The sequence below is a fragment of the Prinia subflava genome, chromosome 5 (assembly GCF_021018805.1).
Source record: "Prinia subflava isolate CZ2003 ecotype Zambia chromosome 5, Cam_Psub_1.2, whole genome shotgun sequence".
Lineage (NCBI taxonomy): Eukaryota > Metazoa > Chordata > Aves > Passeriformes > Cisticolidae > Prinia > Prinia subflava.
In genome coordinates, this window is record NC_086251.1 from 1,885,524 (window position 1) to 1,913,018 (window position 27,495).

General features: G+C 42.2%; 2 protein-coding genes and 1 long non-coding RNA gene across 6 annotated transcripts in view; 1 reads left to right on the forward strand and 2 right to left on the reverse strand.

Moving 5' to 3' along the window:
• Nucleotides 1–9,884, reverse strand: part of TPCN2 (two pore segment channel 2) — a 53,230-nt gene extending 43,346 nt beyond the window's left edge. For all 3 annotated transcript variants that reach the window (XR_010080424.1, XM_063397540.1, XM_063397541.1), the window contains exons 1-10: nt 9,638–9,884; nt 7,646–7,710; nt 6,401–6,477; nt 5,632–5,809; nt 4,932–5,048; nt 3,071–3,177; nt 2,545–2,617; nt 829–928; nt 455–520; nt 46–110 (exon numbers count right to left, since the gene is read on the reverse strand). Coding sequence is in view for 2 of the 3 variants with exons in the window: in XM_063397540.1 (XP_063253610.1) it covers nt 46–110; nt 455–520; nt 829–928; nt 2,545–2,617; nt 3,071–3,177; nt 4,932–5,048; nt 5,632–5,809; nt 6,401–6,477; nt 7,646–7,710; nt 9,638–9,869 (1,080 nt within the window). In the remaining variant the exon portion in view is untranslated. The remainder of the gene's footprint in view (nt 1–45; nt 111–454; nt 521–828; nt 929–2,544; nt 2,618–3,070; nt 3,178–4,931; nt 5,049–5,631; nt 5,810–6,400; nt 6,478–7,645; nt 7,711–9,637) is intronic.
• A 12-nt stretch (nt 9,885–9,896) lies between these two features.
• Nucleotides 9,897–26,116, forward strand: LOC134550763 (uncharacterized). 2 transcript variants are annotated; one of them, XR_010080426.1, is made up of 4 exons: nt 9,897–10,749; nt 11,806–12,000; nt 24,265–24,362; nt 25,908–26,116. It is a non-coding gene; the product is annotated as an uncharacterized LOC134550763 (long non-coding RNA). The 2 variants fall into 2 exon arrangements; XR_010080425.1 differs by lacking the exon at nt 25,908–26,116 and having other exon boundaries at nt 24,265–24,790.
• Nucleotides 12,696–27,042, reverse strand: NADSYN1 (NAD synthetase 1). Its single transcript, XM_063397543.1, has 21 exons — nt 26,890–27,042; nt 26,713–26,773; nt 26,123–26,239; nt 25,245–25,298; nt 24,801–24,890; nt 23,911–23,962; nt 23,114–23,202; nt 22,195–22,312; nt 21,568–21,699; nt 20,974–21,048; nt 20,684–20,808; nt 20,444–20,492; nt 19,816–19,918; nt 18,979–19,147; nt 18,493–18,628; nt 17,642–17,748; nt 16,762–16,893; nt 16,539–16,608; nt 15,923–16,051; nt 15,269–15,445; nt 12,696–13,166 (listed from the first exon to the last, which is right to left on the reverse strand). Exons 1-21 carry the CDS (start codon nt 26,972–26,974, stop codon nt 13,113–13,115), a joined length of 2,124 nt encoding a protein of 707 aa, XP_063253613.1. The 5' UTR covers nt 26,975–27,042; the 3' UTR covers nt 12,696–13,112.
• Nucleotides 27,043–27,495: the final 453 nt, after the last annotated feature.

Consider the following 27,495-nt stretch of genomic DNA (forward strand, 5'->3'; position numbering starts at 1 on the left):
TTTAAGGTTATGGCAGAACACAGAAATTAGGAATGCTTTACTCACCAGAAGGTACCCTCGAAACTGGTTGTATATTATTGCTGTCAGCAAATTCATCAAAAACAAGTTGCCTGTTGGAGAAACAGGCAGTACAATTTATTGAAAAACAATGTACGCAGAAAATCAGATGCACAACTTAAAGAGAGTTCGTTTCCTTGTGTTTGATTCCCAAAATGTTTTTAATGATTGAATATACTGTAATGTATCCATTCCCCTGTGACGTGTTACCAAAATACTCCAAACTAAGTGTCTTCCATGAGAATGATCTCACAGACACTACTCAATAACTGGAAGAACCACAAAAATGGAGAAACTCATGATTAAACTTTCCTAGAAGAATGAAACACTGCAGATGGCGTGCACAGGTGTCAATGTTGAAGTGCATTTACACTGCTGAAGACAAGAGGTAACTTACCTAATACAGTAAAGAGGATGAAGAAGATGGAATATGCTCGATTCTTCGAATATGCAGGTATCATCACTGTACCAAATTTAACAGAAATGGGAAATAATATTTTAATGCTTGAGATGCACAGTAGAGACCTCTATGAACTCTTGGCAATTGGTAAAAGCTCTCATAACAGCTGGACTTTAGAGGGGTATATATAATTACACCACAGAAAGGCAAGAATCAAGTTACCTAAGGTATGAAAAACCTTTACACAACCTTCCTCTGGGTGCATGAAGAACTATCAGCTGAAAGAATTGTTACAGGAGTCTGAACAGATGAATCTTGCTCTGTTGCTCCTCAAAAGGAGTGACAGGAGTTATTTCTGAAAGGCTGCTCACCATCAGGATTATTTGCAGTCGTCAGCAGGACCAGCAGCGACGTCAGGGAATCGGGCAAATTCCGGAAATACACCACCCACTCCTTATCCTGCTGGTTATCCTAGGCAGAGGAGATGTGCTCATTGTTAAGAGAAATACCAAAGAACCACTCTCTTACCAAGGAAGGGGGGGAAACAAATTAATTTTCTTCTTCAAATTAACATCAGTCAATGCTCAATTTCTTACATGCATAAGCAAATTTACCCCGTGGAAAAAGCAAAAGCCAAACATAAAAATTAAGACAATGTGTATAAATACAGAGCAATCACTTATTAACAGCAATTAAAAACCACAAGGAAGAAGAGGAAGCTCCATATAGCAGTTATGCCTAGTTAGCACCTCAGACCTAGGAAGAAGAATCAAGTCACAAACTGACAGTACAGGACTCAGAACCTTCACCAAAAACACACCGGGAGGTTGATCTTGGATCCTCCACATATTTTTTCCCAACGGTCAAGAAGAGACAGATAAAAAAAAGATGCAGAGTGCAAAGAACACCAACATAAGTCAGGCAGCACAGGACAAACAGCTCCTGAATCTGCTGCAAAGTCTGGAATATGTAACCCTAGAGGACATACACAAGACAATGCAAAAATGCAGAGTCATGAATCTCATTAATAAACCTACTTTTAGAACTTGCCTGCAGTGTTGTTAGATAAAAGTAGTTGCATGGATGTCAGAGCAGCACACCAAAATAGCAAAGTCCACTCTCTAATTTGTTATTTTTTACCTCGATGTACACAAAAGTGACTGGTTTACGTATACAAGTTATAAATATACATCTGCTGGGGAAGCTCATAGATGAAATTAGATATGACAAAGATAACACAAAGGTCCACAAGGCAACTAACAGTGGGAAAACAGATCTCAGCCTCTGATTCCAAAGATTCTGTAACATGGGAATTCAGGGAATTTGCTGATGATAAGGAAGACTAGAAGCTGGCTCAAGTGCAAATTGTAGTAGAAATGAAGGTGCAAAACTGAGATTAAGGAAAGGGACAAAATTACTGGGAGAATTATTCAAGAAATTATTGTGTTCACAGTAACCTATTTATGAAAGACCTTAAAAAGTAAGAATGAAAAACCAAACAAATAATCTGAGTGTGATAAATTAAGATACAGAAAGTGTAGAAGAGAAGGAACATACCACAATTACTGGAACACAGAAATTATTTTAACCACAAAATTTCAATTTTGCTTCTCAGAAGCAGGAAGAGAAAAACGAGAGGAAAACCCAAAGGGATCTGAAAGCAAAACTAGTACAGGCAAAAACCTACCAGGGCACGGCCAAGGACACCAGTATTGAAAGGTGAGAAAACACAGAAGAAACTAAAGTTAGCAAAGAGGTAGATAGGGAAGAGAAAACAAGAAATGAGTGACAATATAAATGAAAAAGTGACAAGAGCTTTGGAGAGAGAACAGCACAGAGGGTTTCAACAAAAGCAGGGAAAGTAATTCTAGGGATCAAACTGGGTAAATGGATAAGGAAGTCTCCTGTATACATGAACACTATCAACATGTTAGAGCTCTCCAAATGGACTTCAAACCCAGCACAACGTGACCTTTCTCAGGGAAAACGAGTTTCACTAGTTGGACTATAAAAGCAGACAAGAAGCAGCTGTGCAAGCCCAGAGAAAGGACACCCAGAGCTACCAAAGCAGCAACAGGATTGATTACCTTTGTTCGAGCAAAGAGCAGCATGGCAAACATGGTGAAGAGAGACAGGTGAACAGCCAGCAGTAGGACAACGCTGTTGGAAAGAAAATATATCAAAGGAGTAACAGTAACTTCATCTTATTCTTAGTGTCCTCTGCTAAAAATGCAAAATGTTGCCATGTAAAGAAAACCAGGGGTGTTTTTAAGAAGTTCTAAGGAGATAACAGGAAGAGATCTGAGTTTGGATACAAAATATAAATCACAGTTATGTGCCTCAGTTCTTCCCTTACAAAAGGGCTCAGAAAAGCAGAATCAAAACCTTCCACTCAGGCAGCATTAGAAAAGCTGTGTCACATAGACAGTCATGTTAAAATCTAGAGATCCCGTACAGACTAAAGGGAATCAAAAAGTCACCACAACCTTCACCCTCTGTGACCTGCTCTCACTGAGCACTTAGCTCCCCAATCCAGCTGCTCAGCTGTCCCACACCAGAACACAAAGGGGAACAACCATCCCGTGAAAGGAGCTTTTCTGTGCTATAACCCACCTGGCCATTTCAGGCAATGTGCTGTTGATACTTTTTAACGTTTTCTTCATCATGGAGGAATTCTGGAGAAGGAAGAAGGGGCGAAGGATTCTTCTTATTCTCACACTCTGCAGAAAACAACAGGTCAGACAATGAGTTGCTGCAAGACTGGCAGCACAAATGCTTTGAATGCAAGTTTGGCAAAACAGAACAGAAAAAGATATGAGCTCTGCTTTTCTGAGCACACAAACCACCAAGAAAAGATTCCACACCTCATTAAAATGAGGAGAGATGGCTTTACAAACATACACTGACATATCAAGAGTCTCATCAGGCCACTAATTAGAAACAATCCAGCTTTGCTGCTCAGATATAATCTGGCAAGAGATGGCATTTTTCTATTCTCTGCCAAGGTCTATCTCAAGAACCAGATTAATAGAGAGCTACTTGCAATAAAAACAAATATATACTCTAAAACTAAGTGCTTAAATTCAATTCTCAGACTGTTTGTTTTGTAACTACAGGGCCTGCTTATTACTTAGCAGTTTCTGTCTCTGTCAAGACTCAAGCTGCAATTGCTTTTTTTCCCCACAACAGTACAGCAAATCATCTTTTTGATTCTTGCACTCAAGACATCTGCAAGCCTTCAAGTTATTCCTGTCACTTATTTGCTACTTCAAGTGTTTCAGCATCCTGCATTTTAGGATCACTCTGGCATGTGTCACTTAGCAAAAACCCCATAAAAATAATTTTCTTTATTTCTATTCTCTTGTTCATCCACCCCAGCAGTTCAACTGCTCCTTCTGCCACTGCTTTGTGTGGGGAGGCTCCTGTTCAAACTACCTCTCCACTATCACACCTCAAGATTTTACATTTTAAGATCACATCTCTCTGATTCACTTTCCAGCATTTTTGCCACATTACTATTTTCTTAACAAGGACTGGAAGTGCACAACAACTAATTCAACGTAAATCTGGGGCAGATAAAGCCAACTAGGAGAGTGCAGTATTACACCAAGGAGGGCACTTCTGGAACCATTTCCAAACCTGACATTCCTCTCAGAATGTTGCAGCAGCCCTCTTGTTAGAGAGTAGAAATGAGCTGAGACACAGACTTGTTTATCACAGCATGAAAAGCTGGTTTATTCCTTTTCATGGCTTAGATATCCTAACTCCAGCCATTCCCTGACTCTGGCTGCAGCAGGCTCCTGCTGTGGGCTTCCCTTGCAGCCTCTGGCTGCTGCTTATTCCCTGCTAAATTCTGCAGGGATTGGTGTGCAGGCTGTGACTGCAGCTTTTACTCACCTAGACTGTGACTGCAAGTTCCAACACCAGGCTCTAACTGCACACCCAGACTGACCTCACAGCAGTGATTCTCTCTTCCCAAAATCCTCCCTCATGATTTCCCCTCACGAGCTCACCCCTCCCTTTTATCACATTTATCTTTATTGGATACAGCTGTGACTCATTAGGGGCGAGGCTGAATTAGGTCATTAACACAGCTGCTCCTTATCAGCTATCACCTGTATTCCCTTCTCCTCCATCAGGACCCAACTGTTTTGAACACAGCACAGCTCCGGGTTAGAAAGCAGCTGTTAAACTACATCATTATCTTTTTCTTATACTTCACTATAGAAGCTTTTCCATTCAATCAAATTAAGCATATAATTCTCCAACTGCACAAAAAAATTGGTGCCAGGCAATGAGTTTTCCCTGCACTCTTCCACTGCTGACAGACTAAAGGAATGAGTGCTATTTAATTTTGCCATCAACCATATAATTTACATTAAGAATCAAACAGAACTCTTTGTCAAGCTACATTACACCAAACTTTTTCTGTGCTTCAGTGCATTATCAAAGACCAAAGTAAAGCTGTTCTTACCTCTTTGCAGAAAAAACTCAGTGACACAATCCAATCGGCAAGGGAAACAATTAATGTCAGTATGTAAGCCATTAGCCATTTATTTTTCCAAAATTCTTTCCATCCAATTAAGTAACTCTGGACAAGGGAAAAAAAAAGAATAACCATCACTTGAATAATGAAATCCAATACCCTAATAAGTCAGCACCACTTTTTTAACAGGTATTTGCAATTTTACATTAGTGCTCTTAAAAAGCTCGCCTTCAAATCCAAACAAAAATACATTTTGAGAGATTTTTTTTTTCTACAAGAACTAAATAAAGGTCAGTGAAAGTGATAGGTGCACATAGGCCATGCGAGAGAATGCAAGAAAATTCTCCACTTAACAGCAAAAACAGGGATTTTCCAAAAATAAGTATCCCAAGAAAGGTCAATTTCTGACAGCTTTGATTTTGTGTAAATGAACTGACACATATTTAATATATATGGTTTTATAGCTTAAGACAAGCAGCTAAGCCAAAACACTTTCGCTCTTAGAAAAAATTATTTCACTGTATTTCACACAATTAGGAAAATGAGGTTAAAAAAGAGGAATAAATGTCTTAATTTAGTAAATATACACTTGCTAATTTTTCCTGAAATGAGACTGTAATAGAGCAAGAAAATTTCATCCTGCAAACGCCTTGTGCTTCATTCAGCAGCAGCAGCAGGAGGTGCTGACCTTGACAGACACATCGAGCACGAAGACGAGGAAGCAGAGCAGCTCCACGCTCTGGGTGAGGCCACAGGGAGGGCTCCAGGCAGGGAGGCGGTACCGCACGTCCGACGTGACCGTGAGCGAGGATGGCTCCTCAATGAACGCCAAAGCCAGGATTACAGTAATGGTCAAGCCCAAAATCCTGTTGGGATAGAGCAGAAATGAAAAATAAAGCCAACAAAACCGAGAAAAACCCGCCCCAAAACAAACCCCAAAGAATAGCCACAAAAGGAGTCAAAACAACAACAAAATACTTACAGTAAAGCAATTTTCTTTGAAGCAAAGCAAGCTTTATGAGCTCATATTTCACTCAAATGGGTTAGACCACAAGGCAGCACTTGACTAGCATGTTGTTGCCTGCCCTGCTGACCACCGAATAACCTGAGGTGGTGTCCTTTTGGAACCAACAGCAGCAAACAGTTCTGCTGGTATCCAACATGTTTAGAAATAGCCACTTTGAAAACTCTTCAGGCACAGTGCTGTAAATCAGGCTAATCAGACCACTCATGCAACAGTCCTCCAAAGAGCCATCTACATCATCACACTCCCAGTAAATTTGCTGCTTTCCACTTCTGCTATGCTCACATGTGGTCAATCCCCTTGCTTCCCACAGCAAGTTCTTACAAAAATAAAAACACAATTATCTAATAATCTAACAAGCAAGAAAGATGAGTAGTTTTTCAGAAAGACTGACTCCTACACAAAAAAGCAAAGAGAATAATGGAGTTCTTACCACTGGCAAGTCCTGGAATAGTACCATCGATAAAGCCACAGGGATTTAGAGTCCACACGGTGATTTATAGATCGATACTGAAGGCAGCAAGCAAAAAGACTAATTCAAACATTGCATTCAGTCTGTCTCCAAGACAAAGAACAAGTGACCAAAGCAAACCAAGTTAGTACACGTTATTAATTACGGCAGTATCAGGTCACACCTAACCACAGAGGTACTCTACATGTGTGAAAAGGGAAAGATTTTAATGAAGTTCTGCTATCTAAAGAGCACACGGCTGCTCAGATAATTGAACTGCGTGCCAGTCATCTAAAGCAAGCACTGCCATTTCAAATCACAGCATTTGTAACAATTCAGTGATAATTCAGTGTAATAACTAGCCAAAATGGTCCACCCACTTAATCCTCCCTCTCCAACATTCATTCCACTCATGGATCTTCTTTTGTCTTGCTCTTCCAACAGGCCATACAATACAAACAAATTAATTCTGAACAGAAGAGACTTTAACCTATGTCTTTGAATAAAATATGCTTTCAGATGAGGAAGTGCCCGTGATTCTCCAGGAATCCCCAAAATGGGCTGTTCTTACCCTGCACCCACTGAGTAGATGCTTCCAGAAAGGGGGCCACACCTTAAATACATGTGAGCCCCAGAAACCTCTCAAAAGCCATCTCGATGCAGCAAGAGAGCTCAAGAACTGCCCTTCAGCATCCCCACTGCCTGGGAGAAAACAGACTCTAGGAACCTGCAGTAATGGCCAGTAAAGGAGACACAAAGAGGGGAATCAAGGCTTCCAAAGGCACCAAGTTCAGCTGAGGAGCTCCAGCTTCACATTCCAAGACAGCTTTAAACTCTTCAGCTTTTACCTGCTCTCAGGAAGTGCAAGTAGTTAGACTGAGAAGCAAATTACAGCGTTTGCTCAAATAGTTTCTCAGCAGTAGGTTAGTCACTATCAAACCAACCCAAACAAATAAACAAACAAAAAACCACCAAGAAAATGACTCCACAAACCAGCATGTCTTCTGAAATCCTTAAAGAGATTACTTCATTGTGGGGAAAAATGTATTTCTCCTAGGCAGAAGTTCACTGAGACTTGCATACCACAGGAATTTGAAATTCTGATTGTGCTTTGTGAATCCAGATGGTGGCTTACCAACATGGCCTGAACACAAAAAAACCTTAAAAACCAGCAGAGTGTGTGACAAACACCCAGCATAACAGCTAACAAAAAGAAATTTTACTTACTTGTATTGCATCTTCAATAAATACTATGGCTTGGTTTATATAAAGGTCATTATCAGGTCCAGCACCTACGAAGTCGAAAAGAAATAAGAATCACCTGCTGTATTTTGGACAAACAAACTTTAGATAAAACAGCTTATCAGTTAATACGAGGTGTGCAATTGTGGTCCCCATGACAAAGGACACTGTAAACACAAAAAAAGAGAGAGCCACATTTGCTCTGTCAGCAGCACTGTGCACTCCATTAAATAAGTTATAATAATATCAAACCGTCTTTCTGTGCTTTGTTAGAAGGTACAAGTAGCCAGATAACACTGGTAATTAAGTATCACTAAACTACACAGAGACAAGTCCTAACAGGCAAAATGATGGAGATTCAAATTGTTCTTTGAGAGAGTGCACAGGCAAGTGAATCCAGAAAAATCAGGCACTACTATTGCAGCAATTCTTATTTTTGTTTAATAAAGATACTGTGGTTTGGAGTAATGTTGTTCCTCCAAAACCAACAGGAATCTCCAGTCATGAGAACTAAATAAAGTGCTTTTTAAATTTGTTCTGAGAGTTACTATTACCATATCAAACAGTTCAGAGTTCAAGACAGAGCAAGGGGTGAAAGAACACAAATTGAAATAAAATACCACTAAATTAGTTACTATGCCACTTTTCAAAACTCATTATTAAGAAGTCTATGTGAAGATATACACATAAAAAATGTGTCAGCCACTCGTGCTTACTTGAAGTAAGACCTTTCAGGAGCTAACCCGGCAATTAAGTCAAAAAGAGAAATAAAGGCAGTTAAGGTCAAAATATGGGGAAAAAAGAGAGATAGAAAAAGAGATAAAAAACTGAGGCGAGTCAAAATACAAAAAATATATGCTAGTGGAACTTTCCCACAGAGGGGAAGAGTCCCAAGGAGCACTTCATACTCCACCAAGGGGACAACAATCACAGCCTGGGATACAAGAGGAAAGAGTCCATCCCAGGAGCAGCACAATGCCCTCCTCCAGACACCAAGCAATGCCAGAAACACCACGGACCAGAGCCGCAGACAATTTCATGTTCCACATGATTCAGCAGCATCAACCTCCTACAAAGACTGTAAACTGCTTTTAAATGTCACCCTTTATCTGAGCATCAGCAACAACAGTTTTGTACTGATCCTGATATGAACCATGGTGCACAAAAGAGCTGAGCATAAACAGGAGGAAGGCAGGCTCACGCAGTGAAGACATTATTTTTTTCATGACAACTCACACTAGTGAGATAAAAATAAAAGTTGCTTGAAGGAACCATTAGCTAAAAGGACTGCAAGGCCAGCAAAAGCTTTAGGTACTTGCAGCACACAGCAAGCCACTAGCGTTGATGCCAAGGATTTTGGAAGGGCAGAATCTCAGTGAGTGTTCATAGTACAAAAATAAAACAGGGAAATTAGCCAAAAACGTTTACATTAGCAATTTCTCCATGCATTCTACCATGAATATCCAACTTATTCTGCAACTCTTAGTCACAGCAAGTGACACTTAGTCACAAATGATGATTAAAGCACTGCTCGCTTTGGGCACACAGGATCCATCCAGACCCCACTGCACTTCTGGCACCGCACAAAAGAGCAATAAAAGTGAAAGTTCCCTAAGGTGATGCGCTACCCTGAAAAGAGAGAACCTGAGGCCCCCAGAGGAGCCCATCCCGGGGAAATTGAGATGTGAGACCTACGACAGTCACCGAGTTCGAGAAAAACTTGTCCGCACTTTAGAGGAAACCCCTGAATTTACATAAGGAGCTGAAGAAGCCTAGGGCTGCTGCAGCAGTGCGAGGCTCGCACCTGAGCCCAGCGCTGGCGGCTCCCTCAGAGCCGTCCCCGGCGGAGCAGCCCGGGCAGGGCGGCCGAGGCCCGCCGAGCCCCTCAGCAGCCCGGGGGCTTCCTGCCCCTCCCGCTCCCGGGAGAGCCCCAGCTCTGCGGGAACGGCGAGAGCTCCGCCGGCCCCGGGCACTCACCGTCCTCGGCCGCCGAGCGGGCACCGCCGCGCTGCCACCACAGCCCCCGGCCCGCCCGCCAGCGCCGCGGGGGCAGCAGCGGCTCCGCCTCAGCGCCGGCCTCCATCGGCACCAGGGACCACGCTCTGGCCGCGCCGCCGCCGGGCTGCGTTAAGGCAGGACGGGGGTGAGGGGAGGGAGCAGGGGGCGGGACGGCAGCGGGGCCCGGCCCGGGCGGCTCCGCCCGCCGCATGTGACCGGCTGCGGGGGAGGGCGGGAGCCACCGGCCCGCCGGGCTCCTCCCGCCGCTGCCGCCGGGCCCGGCGCTGCCCCTCAGGCCCCGGGCGCCATTTCCCGCCCACTACCTGAGGTGCTGAGGCGGGCGGGGTGAGGCGAGGGACGCGGTGGTGTTCGGTGGGAAGGTGTCGCGTTTTCACGTAAACTTCCGAGGGGGAATCCCATACGTCACTTACGGATTTAATAAATAGATCCCCGATGAGGAGTTCCATCTTTTCTGCCTCACCAAGCTGCTGCCCGGCCCGGCGCTGCCCCTCACGCCCCTCGGGCGCCATTTCCCGCCCGCTACCTGAGGTGCTGAGGCGGAGGGGTGAGGCGAGAGACGTGGTGGTGTGCGGCGGGAAAGTGTGGCGTTTTCACCTAAATTTCCGAGGGGGGATCCCACACGTCATTTACGGGTTTAAAGAATAGGTGAGGAGTTGCATCTTTTCTGCCTCACGAAGCTGCAGGCTCTTGGCTGGGTGCCTCGGGGCAGCTGCGGGGCCGCTTCCCGCATACATCACAGTCCTAAATGACATTTACATCCCTGTTCGCAGAAAACACTTCATTTGTATTTAATCACTTAGGCATTCCATAAGCAATTGTAAACTTCACTCATATTACTTTTACTGTTAAAAGATGCTTCATTTGTGCTACTTGCCCGCTTTTGCCACTTGTCCCGTCCACACGCCCTTCCACTGCTCAGGTTCATAGAGCTGCAATTTCAAAAGAGGCGCCGGGACAATTTGACAAGGCTTCTCTGCCACATACTGGGATCTGTGGCAGAGATGTGAGATGTGGCAGCACAATGATGAACTCAAGAGTGTATCAATCCCTCATTTTACCCTTCCAACCCGGTAAGTAAAAGCAGACCAATGCTTTGCTCTTTAATTGAATGTTACACGTTTATCAAACTGGGCGCTCTTTACTTCTGGGAATATTTTACATTTACTAGTCAAGACTGTTATAAGGTGACTCTTAATTGTAAGAACTAGTTGAATTGCAAATAAAATCACGGACCAGAGAGCAGTGTTCGCTGTAGACAATGGTGTTGCCATAGGCCAGCTCTCTAGCTGGTGGTACGTAGGGATAACAACAGGCTCATATTCATGATGTGTCACAAATTCAGCCAAATGACAAAAAATTGATGGGTCTCTATGGGCCGCCTTCATTTAACTGTGAAGAGGAACATGTATAATTTTGTATATATTTGATAAATATCAATGGCGTAGCTTTTGCTTTCATCTGCACCATTTAGTCAAAAATTAGTTTAAAACTTACTTCCAAGTAAGATGCAGCTGAAGATAAAAACCAAAATGCTTTGATGTTATCTTTACTATAATGGTTCTCGAGTGGATTGACCTGGACTTCTCCATCACTTCCCTCCTCAGCTGGACATGGAGAGAAAATATGAAATAAGGGCAGGGAGAGGTCACTAACTGAATACCATCACAGGCAAAACTGAATCCACATAGCAAAATTATTTGAATTTATTACCAATCACATTGAAACAGGATAAGGAGAAATAAAGCAAATCCTAAAAACAACCCAGCCCTCCCTTCTTCCTGGGCTTCAATTTATTCCTGGTTCTCTAGCCCTCTCTCTTGATAACAGTCGAACTAGGGGCATCAGATGGAACAGACACAGTGAAAATTTCTGGATAGTAAAAGGAAAATAGGAGAGACCTGGTACAACCTGTAGTCAGCATTAGCAGGCAAGAAATAAAATGCAATTCGTACACGTGCTGCAAATGCCATTGCTAAGAAGGACAAGTGTCTGAAATAGTCAGGGTAACAACACTGACAGTAACTGTAATAACACAGGAGATGTGTGTAAATATTGTATTTTTGTCCTATTATTTTTTATTTGAATGAAACCAAACATCTCCTTTTTCCTCTTCTGTGATTGTCCAGAAAGAGAAACCAGTAACTTCTGGAGGAAACAAAGAAGTGAGAAGTCTTCAGATATACAACAAATTCTTGAACTTCTGTTCGGAATTCATCCACTCCCTCTGGCTGGAATGGGAAGTGGAAGTGCCCAACTAATTGTGCAGGAAGGCAAATCACAGCTGGGGTTTTCCATCCTTCCTACCAGCAGCACTCATTAAGGTAAGTTAGTTATGTATTTAAATTAGTACCATATAACAAACACACAATGAACAATGCAGCATCTTTACCTCCAAGTGAATCGACTCCCGAGTTGTGGAAAACAAATGTGGAGCATGTGCCCCTTCTAGCAGACATTTTCCACTAGCACAAGGTAAGATTGTTTTAACAGAAATCTCACTGGACCTGAGCTCTCCTGTTGTTGCAGTTAAGAATGTTGTTTACCCAGAACTGCAGAAATGCATTCCTGGTTTTACCTATTAGAAGTGCACCTCTCAAATCACGGTTTAAAAAAGGAATGGGAACAGCCAAACATTAAATGAACAGGCAGAAAAGGGCCTCAGGCAAAGGAACAAGCCCATCCTTTTTTATTGCTCACAGCACTGAACAAATTTAAAAGATCAGTTGAAGTCATGAAGTTAAAAATCATGTTTTTGCAAACAATAGGTGGGATGTGAGTAACATTCTAACTGAGCTCAGAGGATACTGGTTTTATACTTCATTCTGCATTTGTATTCATTCAAACAAAACAAGAAGCTGAACTCTAGATTCAATCCCACTAACATGAACATGACCCATCTGCTTCAAGATAGACGTTCTCCCAATACCTTGCTGAGTTAGACCTTGTGGCCTCTCAAAACACTGGACCAGTCTGCAGAGCCAGTGCCAGGTAAATAAAAAACACGTAGAATAAGAACTGAGGCAATTAGCATGACAAAATTATGAGTTTATTGCAAAGTAAGGTTTTCCCCCCTCAACAGCACATGCCAGAACTGTTAAAATTTTACACATTCAGCTGAATGTTACTCAAAAGTCATATCCAAATTATCAGAACCAAACAAAAGACTACCCTGGATTTATTTATCATTATCCAATTCTTTTAAATTAAAGGCAATTAACTCAAGAAGTTGAAGAAAATCCTTAATAAATTTTTCCTTACCCAAACTACTGTTGAAGTATGTTGAGAGTAAAACAGGGAGTCATTTAAAAAAATTGATTACAATGGTCAGCTAAAGAACTGTTAAGCAGGTCATTCCTGCTCATTATCACAGTATAATCCAGTTTTGAACATTCTGTTTGGCAAATCAGTTACCAGAGTTAAACAAGACAAGAAGTCAGTCCACATCCTCAGCTACAGAAATTCCTTCCTTTTTTTCTAGCTTGGATACCTGCAAGTAAAAAGGAAACCACTTCAGTAGCAGAAATAAGCTTGTTCTTCCATAAACATCTGCTACTGGTTGTAAAAGACACACACACAAAGATCAGGTTTTTATGAAGTGTATAAATCATTTGGTTTGACCAAATGCAGCTCATCTTGTGGTGCGGCACTGGAAAAAGCAGAAGCCAGCCTGCAGATAACTCATCCTTGTGGGTAGGTGTGCCAGCTTCCTTCTGAGCTGCATCACAGCTCCTTCACATTATGGCAGTTATTAAAATCCCAGTGACACTTTGGCACCTGGAAGTGCCTCAGTTGTGCTCTGAGCACAAATCCTTTACTGAGACACAGCTCCAAGGCAGAAGGTGCAGGCAGACAGCGCTGCCAGAGTTCCTAGGGTCATTCTAAACCCCCTCAGCCAGGCAGAGCTGAATGATACAGACTCCAAGAGTAAGTCTGGCAATTCCCAGCAAATGCTGTGATCTCAAATTCCCCTTACCCCTGTTCCTTCTGCAGCAAATACGAAGGGAATTGTGCACTAAAAATGAGGGGATAACTAAAGTGACTACAGACATTCAGAGCAGAAAAGTACTCTCTACAAATCCACCAGATTTCTCTGTCATTAGCACTCCAAATTGTTTCCATTCACAAATGAGCCCGAGCTGTAACCTGACTCTCCTACAGGAAAACCTGGCATTACCTAACTGAAAGTGGGGTTTATGTCAGGTTTATGCCATATTTTCACAGTCTTGTTACTACACCAGAAAAATCTTAAGTGCGGGAGCAGAATCATCAGTAGGACACTGTCCTAGAAAGTGATTCTCTTCAGAATTACAACTGTGCTGAACACTTACAATAAGAGGAAACTCACTCTGTATTCCTGTTCTTGAATAGGGCAGATCTGACTCAAACCACTGCAAGTTATTATTTTCCAGTCTTGCAAAGAGCTGCAGGAGTTATCAGTTCAGCTCACTCTTATCTACACAATAAAATCTTGCCCAAACTTGTCTCCCATCTTCCAGGAATAAGTTGCAATGGCCACTACCCCTCCAAAGCACAGCTGCTGTTACATACAAATCTAGTTAGAGAGTGTAACAACATCCTGCATCATTAAAAGATCTTAATCACATTTACTGTAAGCATAAAATAATTACATTTTGGTCCAGACCCTACAAAAACATTTTGCCCGACTCCCACTGAGGCCAAAAGAACTTTTGTCCTGGACTTCAGTGGGAAAAAGTCTAATATGATGTAGAAAATCCCCCACCATACATACTTTACAATAAAGTACTGCACATGGTAGCTTTTATCCCAGGTTTCAAGGTAGTAAAATACTATTACAACATGTCTGGCATTTCACAGATGAAGGAATTAACATTTTATTACATGTATAAACATATTCTTAAAAGCAACTGGAATGTAAAATCTCTGGCAGAAAAAACTTCAAGGTGCTAAAATTCTTCACCCCAGCACTTCTACCATAAAAGAGGCATTAAAATAAGTTTGAAGGGGTGGCTAAAAACTATAAAAAGTTAAGCATGGTTCCAATAATCGCCTGAGCCTCTCCCCATCTCAGTGCTCAAACAGAGCACTGTACCATTACTGCTGTGTGTTTGAGCAAACATGAATTTGTGAGTCAACTAACTTGAGACTCAAGAAAGGAATTGCTGCAGAAGCAGGTGGGAGAAGCACTCACAGTGAATTGCTGCCTCTCACACTGGCTTTCCCCACGCTGATGTAGGTCAAATCTTAATTCTGCAGTTAAGCAGATCCCTTCAGACAGGTTGAAACCAAAAACACAAAGGCTTGTTTCTCCCATTAGCACAGGACTTCATGAGTCTGGGTACACCTATTGCTTTCTGTCCTCAATACATGTATTATTTTGTTTTCTTTTTCTTGTTTTCATAGCAGTATAACAAAAAAGAGCCTAAACAGCTTAGGCTGAAATCAGAGGATTTAGCCTCACAGTTATGTGACAAGAACAATCACAATTATTTCTGTAATAACTGCTACCCTAAATATTAGCTGTCATTTGCTGGAGATTCACTGGAACCAGGCTTGACCCACTTGAAATAATTTCAATCCAAAACCACTCCAGAAGCAGAGGGTGTTTACCTGTTTGTCTATACACCTGAACTGCCAGGACCAGGAGGTGTTGTAGAGAAAGGGCCTCAGGTCAAAGCGGTTGTCATCTGGACTGTAGTTCTCAGCGTGGTAGCAAGGGGTGAGGGTGGTCATTTTGTGCCTGTTCACCGAATACATCCTGAAGAAATGCTTAACCTTGGATGCCACCTGGTGTACAAAGAATGGAGCTTGTCATCAGATTAAGTTTCTTGGCATTTGATTTTAAAAATTTAGAGGAGCACGGTTAATTTGGAGACTGTTTTCTACCTTTACACAGCCTAGATATTCTTCCAAAGCAAGAGACATTTTTTGTCTCAGAACACATAACCAAAGGCTTCAGCAGTAGTTCAGGCTTCGTCTCTGTTTCAGAGAACAATTTTCCCCGAGGTATAGTTCTGAAGTAATTATTTTCAAATTACCCAATTAACAACTGCTTTAACAATTTGCAGCACAAACCAAGCTCCATTTAAGAGATGCAGACCAGCTTTCCCAGCATATTCTGCTGCAGCTATAGAATAATCTCTGAACACAAAACAATGGACCCATTCCTTTCAGTTAAAAGAAACCTGACTTTCTCCAAACACACTCTATTTTGGTAAAAGCATTCAAATATTTGATTTTTTTTTTTTCTTTTTGGTATATTACCTCTCTCGGAGTACAAATTTCCTTCCACATATTAATCAGCTTACAGAACATACTGTATGGTCCAGCCTTTGCAATTTTCCTTAATTTCCCATAGACTGAGAGCTCTGCGTATGTCATCCCCATATCTGCCTGAAAACAGACACACAAAAAGTCACTGAAAATCTTAACTACTCGAATTTTAATGAATACTTTCATGAAGCAATTAAAATAACCCAGTTAAATCAAAGAAACACCAAAATGAAATTGTCAATGTCAAAAAGACAGGGTAACACTATGAGCAGAAATAAAAAACCCCACTGGAATCTCTCTGAATTGGGAGATTGGAGGCCACAGAGGTAGTTTTATCAGTCCTTTCCAAAGGGATAGCAAAGAGAAGGATGTGGGGAGAAGAGGGCTTTGCCACCAGTCATTTTCATAGCAGTACGGCCCTGACTTTCTTCTGATATTAAAAAAAACTTAAAACAAACTGCATTTTACAACATCCATCCTTTCGAGTGTCCAAAAATCTACAATAATTCAAAAATGTACATACAAGGGTAAACAACAGTTACGGGAGAAACGCCAGATTTTGGGGTAAGATTTATCAGAGCATTTTACAGGCACTGCCCATTATTACCTCATCAGTTTGAGCCACTTGTCCATCCACCAGGGGCTCCAACTCCGCAGTGGGTGGAGCTGACATGATACTGTAAGGGAGAGGGAGAAGGAAAAACATGGTTTTTATGCAGTCTTAGGAGTGTTGGTTCGTTAAAACAGCGCCTCATCCCCAAAATGAAGCCCCTGGCTGGGACCGTTCCTCCAGCAGAACGAACAAACACAGTCACGGAGTCACTGCTCACCTCCTGAGGGCCGTGAGCTGGAAGTTTTCAATGCAGTACTGAATGAAGTTCTTCAAATCAGTCTTGCTGATGCCACCGATGGGGTTGATATCGGCACTGGAGCAGTCGTACTTGGTCAAGTAACCACGGAGACTGAGCAAAACAGGAAATTTTATACAGCAGCAGTTCATAACAATGTAACTGCAGCATAATAGATAATCCTTGGCACTACAGAGAATTTATATGTAGCACGAAGAAAGGGAGAAACAGACTGCAAGTTAGTAACATTTATACCTAAAGGGAAAACACGTTGAACTGCAACAGGGCTACCCTAATGCCCTGAAATTTCCAGAAAATGATACTTTGAACAGTCATAAAGCACTGCAAAACTGTCCATGCTGAGGCAATATGTACAAAACAATTAAAATACTGTGCTGACCAATTAAAACAATAAATAAACACCCACATAACCAGCACACAGTACTCTCACAGTTTTAGAGGTTACCACTCCCACAGTCTTAAAGGGATTGCTTTAATCTTTGAATACTCAGCTCTAATAACAGTATTCTAGATTTTTCAAGTCTGTTTTTTCAGCTCAAAGTTCACATCTTAATGCTAAATACAGTAATTGAAAATTCAACAAATTGGGAGGTTAGGCTAGTGAATGCACAGGTAAGCTCTACTGAAAACAGCATTTTATGGGAAAGCTATAGCAGTACCTCTGAAAAATACACCATTTCCCATTTGGGCTGATTTAACTATTTTCATTAACTTCACTGTTACCAGTGCATTCTTAGGTTGTTACCTCTTCTGAGTAATAATTCACAGTGGGATTTGGTAGAGTTGCTAGGAAGTGACAGTGCCTGTTCCATGTGGGTTTGGATTTCTAATTGTCACCAACCTTTCATCCACATTGGCTGATCCCAGCACCAGCAGTCCCCCTGGCATGCCACGAGCCCACAGTGTCAGCTGAGCAAACAGGTAGGCGAGGACCATTCTTATTCTAGCCTGCAAAGCAAAATGAAAAGGAAAGCAAAATTTACATAGCAGAGTGGTTTCTCCCCAGTCACTTTTAGTAATCAATTGTCTAAACAAACTCATGCAGAACAAAATGCAGGCAGGGTAAGGGCAGCTGCGAGGATGGTTTTGTGGAGAAATTACTGAACACACTCAGGAAATCCAGGTTCAGTATCTGCTACTGCCACAGACTGAGGAGCTTTCTCCTGGCCAGCTGCAAACTGGGGAGTAGTTGCCATTTGCTACCTCTAACAGCACTAACAAGGATCCATGATGGATGAACTATGCAGATAAATCACATCCTTTTATAGAGCAAATAAATCCCTCTAGTCTAACAGAAATCATTTGTAAAAAGTCCACTTTGCTTTTGTCCCCAGTCTGAAACTCAGCTTTTTCTAAGGATGGCAGTAACGCCAAACCAACCTGGCATCCAGCCTCCAGCTCCAGCCACAACTGTGGGTGATGTTAAGCAAACACCCACACTCCTCTGTGACTTAAGCTTCTCCTGTTGCCCAAAAGCAGATACAGGAATCAATGTTTGCTTCCAGAGCAAACAGCTGGATTTCTCCAATAACAGAAAGATCAAGTCCTCAAATTAACAAAAACTATCAAACAGGATAAGCAACACTCAGAACTAGAGTAGAGTGGCTGGTTAGGTTGGAAAACCAAAAAAAATCACAGCAAAACCCACAGAATCAAAAGAGTGTGAGCTGATTCAGGTTATAGGACACTCACCTGCACATTCTGGAGTGCCAGGTTCTCTCTGCTGCTCCCTCCATGGACAGAAAACCGTGGAGTTCGACCTGTCACCACGCTGAAGATCCCCACAACAGCCTTCACAGCCGCATCGATGTTCAGGTTGATGTGGTAGCTGAGAAGAATTCAAGCACAAGTGACTCACCCAGCACAATCTGACTACGTAAAAGAGAAAAAAAAAACCCACAAGAATCCACCCATCAAATGAGGTTTCAAAGCTGCTGAAATCTCAGATCTGGTATGAAGAAACTTAGGAAAGAATGACACCTTTCAGAGTCTGTTTCCAAAATTCCATGTCCTTTGCCAAATGCTCCTAAGTTTACCTCACTTTACCACTTAAATAATAGTATCTGTGTCATTCCTACTTAACCCATCTCCTATTCCTCTTATTTTTTCCCATTCTTGTGCTTGAACATTTCAGATGTAAGTCTTTGCCTGAACATCATGAACATCATGAACTTGTACCTGCCTATTTGCTCAGCCAGCAGCTTGGCCCTGTTGCAGGTATCCTGGGAGGAATTCTCACTAGCCATGTAGCACGTGGTGAAGACACGCTTGCAGAATTCCCGAGGATCCTCAGGGATGTAGGTCTCATCATTCACAATCCTGCGTGCATCAGCCAGCACATCTGCATCTGAGGGCAGAGAAAAAACCAAACAGAACAAGAGTGGAAATTATTGTGCTCCTCCATTTGTAGGAAATGCAAATATCTTGCATATCCCTTGTATTCTAATTGAGCTTTACATGATAAATAAGATGACTACATCTAACTCCCCCCACCAAAATTTTAATCTATCAAATAAAAGAATTACTGATTTTGCCCCTGATTTTGAGCACAGGAATATTATATCCTTTTGCTCTACTAAGGAATTTTCATAGAAAACATGATCCAGTATGTACAAAGACTTAGCTAAAAGCATGAAGTCTGCCTGAAGCCAGTTTAAGAACTTAGACCATTCCTAATCATGCTTTGTACTGCTGGTTTTCATAGAAGGGGAAGATTTTCAGAATAAACTGAAGACTACATCTAGATTTCTGTCTAGACAAGAGTCTAGACAGAAACTAGTCTGAGTTCCACATCCAATTCTTAAAGCCAAAATGAAAACCATTATGCCAGTTCAGAGAATCTGAATCTGGACACATTTTTTCACTGGAATTTCTGAAGAGACACAAAGGACTCCATTAAAACAACAGGAAAAGGGTCTGCAATTCATAAGCTCTTGCAGCTACTGCACCCAGCTAATATTAACCTGAACATAACCATCAGTAAACACAGCTGGCCAGACACACAGATCTACTTACTGCCATTCTTGACTGCCAGGCAAACCTGGTGACACATGGAATACACTATGCAAGCTGTGGCAGAGCTGTCAATTCCACCACTCAGAGGTAGGAGAAACCCTGCCTTGAAAACAGAGCAAAGAAAAGGTTCCACATAGCAAAATCAGAAAAAAAAAAGCGTATTGTACCACTGAGAAACACTCCTGTAAAAGAATGACAGGTGCATTGCCCAAGGCTGTTTATATTCTGCTGGGGAAAAACAACAAACCACCCAGAGCAAATCCTCTGAAACTCTCGTCCACTGGATAATCAATCAAGTAGTCAGTGTAAAACCCTTTGGCTAGAAAAAATTCCAGTTGTCTTCACCCTCTAGTAAGACAGAAAAGCTAATAATAAGGATTACATTGTTCATATATACTTTACTATTACACTGAATGACCACGTCACTCTGCTGCACTCAAGAAAGAACAATTCCTATAGGAAAGGTGCACAGAGCACACTGAATGAGCTACCTCAAAACTGAAACTTTGAACCTTGGGCTAACAGCAGTTTGGGTTACCAGCAGCACAGGATAACAATACAGATGCTGGATTGTTACAGATACAGAAGCTGTGTATGCCAAGGGAAAAACAGAGCAAGTTGTCCTTACCTGTTTGCTGCGCCTTAAATAGTCCCAGAGCCAACATGCAGGTCCAAGGCTGAAATTACAGAACATCACAGTTCTAAGAAGGTTAGGGAATAACACCGAACAACATATTTACTGTGGTGTTCCAATGAGAGACTTCCTTTACTTAAATGTAAACAATATCTTACGTTTATCTTTCTTTGAGTTTTGGTTGTTTATTTAAATCAAAATCATTTTCAAGCAACAAATTCAGTGTTTGATTACCTGATCTCCTCCTCAGGACTGTGGTGTCTCCACTGGATTGGCATACAGGTAGGAACAGCTACATCATCAGGACACGACAGAGCAAAGTTCACTTTGACCCTGGGATAAGGATTCACTTTACTTGCCTAAGCAATAGTACAGAAGAAATCAGAAGACGCCAATTTTAATGTAACATATACCTATAAAACATCAGCTTTATAAGATACTGTGAAAATCAATACATGCAAATACTTTTTATATTCAGTAACTACTCAAACTTGGCACAGTTTACCAACACAAAGAGTTCTTACCGCCAAGTTACGAGATGAGATCTCTGCTCTGTAACTTCGAACATCCTCCAGGTCCAGGGTGGCAACCAGCACCTCCTATGGAAAGACTTTCAACATTAGATCACTCTACACAGACAGATAAACAATGCTTGGCAAAAGATTCAGCATCAGGAACTGAATGGAAAAGGAAAGAAACATTACTAGGGAAAGAGATGGGTCTGGCACATAATGTGAGGAAACACAGATGACAAATCTACTTTTTTCTGAAATCAGAGTGCAATCTTGTGTCTGCAAAACTGGGTCATAAATAGAACATTGCAGCCTTTGATCTTTCTTCCTTTAGATAAGGGAATCTCAATTAACATGGTCTCTCCTGCTCATGGTGATTGCATACAAAAATGTTTTCATGGAGTTCTTCCACTGTGACAGTTGTTCCCTCCTCACAAAAGCAGGAGAGCTACTGTAGGTAATCTGACTAGGAAAACACTCAGAGATCTAGTTGAATAGCAGAATTTAAATACACCCTTTTTAGTCTAGAGATGTGGACCTAGAGTCTGGAATGTCTGGGAAGTGTTGAGCATAAATGTCCTAGCAGCTATGAGGTGCATACATTACCACATCATCGAGTGAAAACTGGGTTCCTTGTGCAACTGTTTCTCCATTCATGGAAATCATGGCACAGCCATCGTAATACAGACGATCACCATCACAGCCTTTCTGGTTTGCTAAAATGTATATTCCACCATTCTGCCAGGGAAACAAACATGCAGAAAAAAAAACAAAACGCTGTTCAGAATATAGCACCTGACAGGATGTTAAAAATCAAAATGTTATTTCTCTGTTCCTGCCCTTCTTACAAACTTCCTCTTCCTTTACATTGTGAATGATTTATGGCTGGGATTCGCTCTTGACAGGAGTCTCTATTAGTAGCAAGAGTCATTCCCTCAACCCAAACAGAGAGAGCTGCACTTGTAAATTGAAATTCTGAGTTCAAATTGAGGTTGGGAAAAGCAGGAAGGTGATGACAGAACCTGCATATGGGTATCAGAGGAGAGAGCAGATATTGTTAAATATAAGCAAAGCACATTAAACTACAATGACAAAGCAGCTTTTTCAGAGTGTAATATACACTCATAGCTTTATTTTTGTCCCCCACCACTGTTAGACAGGATTGCAGTCCGAACACTTAATGCCTTCTGATTATTAAAGCAAACAGAACTTCCCAAGCAGAAAAGTGCACACCTTTGCTGTGGCAGAATTCACCAGGTCCACGCGGGCGTGAGCCTTCCGCAGCATGTGGTGACTCCCGGAAGAGTTGGTGAAAATTTCCACACCATCCAGTCCCATCTCAATGTGAGGGCTGGCAAAGTAAAAGGCACAAAAATAAATCACTGCTGTGCTGTGAAAAGTGCAAGTATCATGAAAAATCACTGACAAACAGAAACATCTATGGCACTGTCAGTTTTCTGCATGCCTTAGCTCAAATGAGGATATATTTCAAAAATAGCTGTTTTCTTGCATTGCTCAGCTCCTCTGTCAAAGACCAGCAGTGGCTGCAGAGGTCAGGAGGGCTTTTGTTCATTCTGTTCTAAATGAAATCCCTTCTACTCTATGGAAGGCAGGTCTCAAAGAAGCAGAGAATAACCATCTTGGTCTGAAAGGGCAACATGGACCCATTTTCTCTGTCTCTTAGGATAGAATCACAAGGAGAGGATTTTTACTGCTTTGTTTCCTTTTCCAAAGTCATAAGAAAGAAATACTGGGAAAAAATCCCATCTTTGATAAACCACACCTTCTGCTGTTACAAGGAAATGAATGTAACTGGGAGATTTGGAAAAATATCAGGAATGTGAGCGCTAGAGCTACCTGTCATTTGTTTCCTTGGTCACTCTTTTCACTCTGCTTTCTGGTATTTCTCCCTTCAGAACCTTCTGTTTTGAATTGATTTAGCCTAGCCATCTACATTTCTTTGCCATCCTGCGCCTAGCCTAGTGAAGTCTTTTCCATGATGCATTTATTGCTCCTAATTACATTTTACCTCACTGGCACTTTCTGAAAGGTAAATTACATGGAAGAATAATAAGTAGATCTTTTCAAACATTTCTTTCAGGCAGCTCCAGGCTATGTTTTAGTTTACTTTTTATTTTGTCTTCTCCTTTACCTGTTTGGTGCCCAGAGTTCTTCACATATTTCTGCCCCTAGGCAGGTATCTTTGGTTGCTAGCACTGCATCACCAAAAGGAACAGTTTCCTGAGGAAAAACAAGAACATTCTTACACACATGCAGTAGAACAAGCTATTCAATTCAAAAACCTAACTACAAATCTTAAAAAAATATAAAAATTGAGTGCTCACTTATGTGAAATTAGTGACATAGTATCAATCACATTATACTTTCTTTCATTTTACATCAAGTCTGAGTGAAAAAAAAAATTCTGAAATGCAAATTTCTGGACTGATTGAATTTTTGTATTTCAGTTTTAGTAGTATTCAGATCCAGTGCTTTGCTTAAGGACAGGAATTAAACAATCTACAAAACAGAGACTGTCTGACTTGCTAGGAATCACACTTATGCTTCAGTGGGAACTAACATAAATTTTAGATCCTTCTAAACTAAGAAGGTTTAAATTATTTTTGATTTAATTTTTTAACCTAAAAACACATATTCAATTCTAGTCTCAAGCACAGATAAACTCAGTACTAAAATTGTGCAAAATATGGCAATCAATGTTCCGTATGTACAAATAGCTGAGGCAGATTTAAAATTTACTACCTCTGCTGCCACATACTAACATAAAAAATATTAAATTATGCTCTCATTTAATGTCACTTAAAACTACCAGTGAAACATATGAATCTACAACATGACTGGCAGAAGAATTTTGGGGACTACAGTTTTTAAGTGCTGAATCTGGAAGTGCTAAAGTTAAAAAAAAAACCAACAAAAAAACCACCTTACCTGTCCGGTCACTTCCTGAATTATCCTGGGTAGAAAATATTCCTCCACATGCCTAAATCAAGTTTATAGATGAATACATCATTACATAAATCACAGCATAAGAACTGGTTCTCATCTCACCGTCTGACGTTGGTTATAAAAACCATATTGAAGTTATGAGGGCTGTGTGTGTTTAAAAAATGAGAAAATCCCCTCATATTCTCTGTGGGATTAATCAGAAACGCTAACAATTCAAGACAGCACCTCTGTGCTTCAGAAAGGCATGGCCAGCAGTGCCCCATCCTGGCTGGAATGCAGAGCTAACAAAAGCACACCCTGCAAGCCCAATGCCAGCTGAAGTTTCTCTTTTTGCAGGTTACTGCACGAGCAACACAGAACTGACCGGGGCTCAGAGGAGAGGCCAGAGGTGCTTCACTGAGACCCACGAATTGGAAACATTCCCTGACTACAAGGTGAGTGCACAGCATCAGAGATGAGTGCCAGGCAGCACCATAAGGCAGGCAGCTTTTATTTTCTGCAGTTGTTGAAGTTCTGACAGAGCTCCTCCATCTCAACGTTAGCCAGTTCAGTACTGCAGCAACCCAGCAGATAAACACAGCCCCTTCCAGCCCTGAGCTGGGTGTTCTTAGAAAGCACACACCAGGAAAATGACACTTTACACTGGCTGTAGGATCAGGCAGCCCCACTGTTTCTTCCAGCTCAGCAACTCAGACTGCTCAATAAGCTTCCCAACCGAGCTGCAACCACATTGCTTGGCTTGGCAAGACTCTGTCTTGCTGCTCTCCCTGTAGCAGCCAGTGATGATTTGCTGGAGATATTTCAGCCTTGCTGCTGTGGCTGCTAGCAGCAAGCTGTGTTTTTTAACTCAAGTCTAACAGTTGCCAGCATACCTTGCTTTGCTCCATGGGGTGAACCATCTAAGTTCCCTGTAGTTTCCTGCATTTGCCAGTGATATTTTTGGTCTGATCAGAAGAATCTTCCTTAAATCATAAAACAAAACAGAAAAGCTCAGTTAACACATGATGTACAGCCAAACAAGGCTATATATGAACATTGAGTAATATCAACTCCTTTTTTTCTTTTATAATGTAACATTTTTAAAGCTTTTGTTTGCAGACTCAAGGGGTTGTTCTGAACTCTTTCAGAGAGCAGTGGGAATTTAGTTTCCACAAATCAGAAAAAATAGATCATGGAAAACCTTAGTTGTCTCTCTCAAAATTTAGCAAATAGGAGGATAAATCCATCAATCTACATAGCACTGAAGAATCTTGCTTGAAGGCCAAATAGATATCTGAAAAAATGTGTTACCTCACAACACATCAAGAACTACTTACTTATTTAAAAAGATCACTCGACAATTGTAACGAACATTTCTGTGCAGAACAGGCCTGTGAAAGTAAGAAACAAAATTAACTGTGACTACACTCACCAAATGAAATTATAAAAAGTGACAGAATCTACTTTACTACTAGTCATAAGACCTCACTAGAGGCAATCAAGCAAAACAATACATCAAGTTTTAGCTTGTAATTTTTTTAGTTAAAGTGGTTGTTCGAAAAAATCAGAGTTACTGACTGTGCTGTCAATCTTAGATATATCAACCTCCTACCTGAGCCTTAGGAACATGAGCAGACCAGAAGATTCCCCATGGCTGGGCCAGGTTATTTAATCAAACATGACCTCCCGTGATACTGCCAACCCAGTCCCAAATCAAACTAGCTTCACACATTTTCATCAGTACTAACACGTTAATTTTACAGATGTAATGTATCCCCCTTCTGTGTCAGCACAAGGCTTACAATGCCTTCAGTGATTTTCACATACACTTACGTTGCTTTGAGATGTCTGTCAGTGAAAGCAGCCACAAATTCCTACAGGACAGGCGATTTATAAAGCCCTTTGAGTTACACCTCACACAAAGTCTGACCCATGGCAATAAGGAGCAGACATTAAGGCTTCCAATATTTAACTGTAATTATCCTTTTTCTCCATTGAAGGGCTCAGCCACCGGCAATCTTTGGAAGGATTACCTTTCAGAAAGTGTTCTGTACGTTGCAGTCCTGGTCATGATAATTAAAAGGAGAAAAGTCGTGCAGTTCCTAAGCTGCGTTTGAAAGTTTGGTGCAGAGCTCTTGCTGTCCAGAGCATGCCACAAGCAGCATGCCCGAAGGACTTACCCCTTCATCACAGGTACACAAAAACACAAACTTACATTCCCACATCACAGATAATGTCTTGGGTAGCTGGAGACTGCAAGAGCTTTTCCAGAACTTGAAACGAATGCAAGAGTGTGTCTGACTCATAATAGTGATCTGAGCAGCCATAACCACTGTGTATAGAAACAAGCAGAAATCAAAAATTCAGCCAGATCAGCACCAGAGCCCAAGAACAAAAACTACTTCAGACAGGGAACATTTTACCCACACAGGTAATCTATAGGGAAAATGAAGAAGCAATGCTGTCGACACCATCCCCACTTAGGCATTTAAAACTGTGGCGTTCTGTATCACCCCATGATACTCCTTCCAAGAACAGCAGCCTGAGCCCAGGCAGAAATCAAAGCACTACAGCTCCCCTGAAGGGAAACTCCCTGAAACAGGTCAAAAATTATCGCTACCAGTCAGGTTTCCAAGACAAGAGACCCAATGCTGTGCTCTCTACAGTGCTTTTCCTTGCACCGACGGCCGCATGCTGTAAGTACGGCTTGGTGCACTGCAGCACCACGGGGCTGAGCTTTTCCGGACTGCTCTTCCACAGTTAGCTGGAATCGCACCAAACCCAGCGCCAGCAAAGCGCCCTTACCAGATTTCGAGCTCTGGCCCAAGCCGGTACCGAGCTCCTTTGCTCTTGGCGATGTCGATACCTGGAAGAGTGTTGGGAGCGCAGTGCGTGAAACAGGCACGGGCTGCGCTGCCCCGCCCGCGGGAGGAGCGAGGGAAGGAGGGATGGCCGGGGGCAGCCAGCCATCTCGGCACTCACTTCTGAAAATCCTCTCCAGGTTGCCCTCAAAGTCCAGAGCCCACTGGTTGAGGGCGCAGGTGGCCACGGTCACTGCCCGGCCCATGGCGGCACCGCCGCCTTCCCCGCTGCTTCCGGGGCGGCGCCGGGCCGGGACTGCGGTTCCTCCTCCGGCCGCTCCTCCGGCCCCTCCTCACGGTTCCTCCTCTGGGTTCCTCCTCTGGTCCCTCCTCCCGGTCCCCCCTCCGGCCCCGGCAGCAGCACCGGCTGCACCCACACCCGGTGCCACCCGCGCTGTGGCTCCTCCGGCTGCACACCCTTACGCGCTTTCCGCAGTTTTCTCTCCCCAGAGCCCTGAATAACGGGAATGCCGCTTTAGCCCTCTTGGCAGCCGTGCAGCTTCTTTCAAGAGGTGTCTCTCCAGCTGAGTTCAGAGTAACTGGAACAGGGTGCAACGTTCTGTGTGTTGTTCTCATTTCACCATCATCCCGGCAGCTCTCAGGGTGCTGACCCCCCCAGAGGATGACTTCTTCAAAGTACAATCACGTCTCTTATGTCCCTCATCACATGTTTGGCTGCTGTTCTTTCTGTACTAGAGTCAGAATCATTCCGGTTGGAAAAGACCTG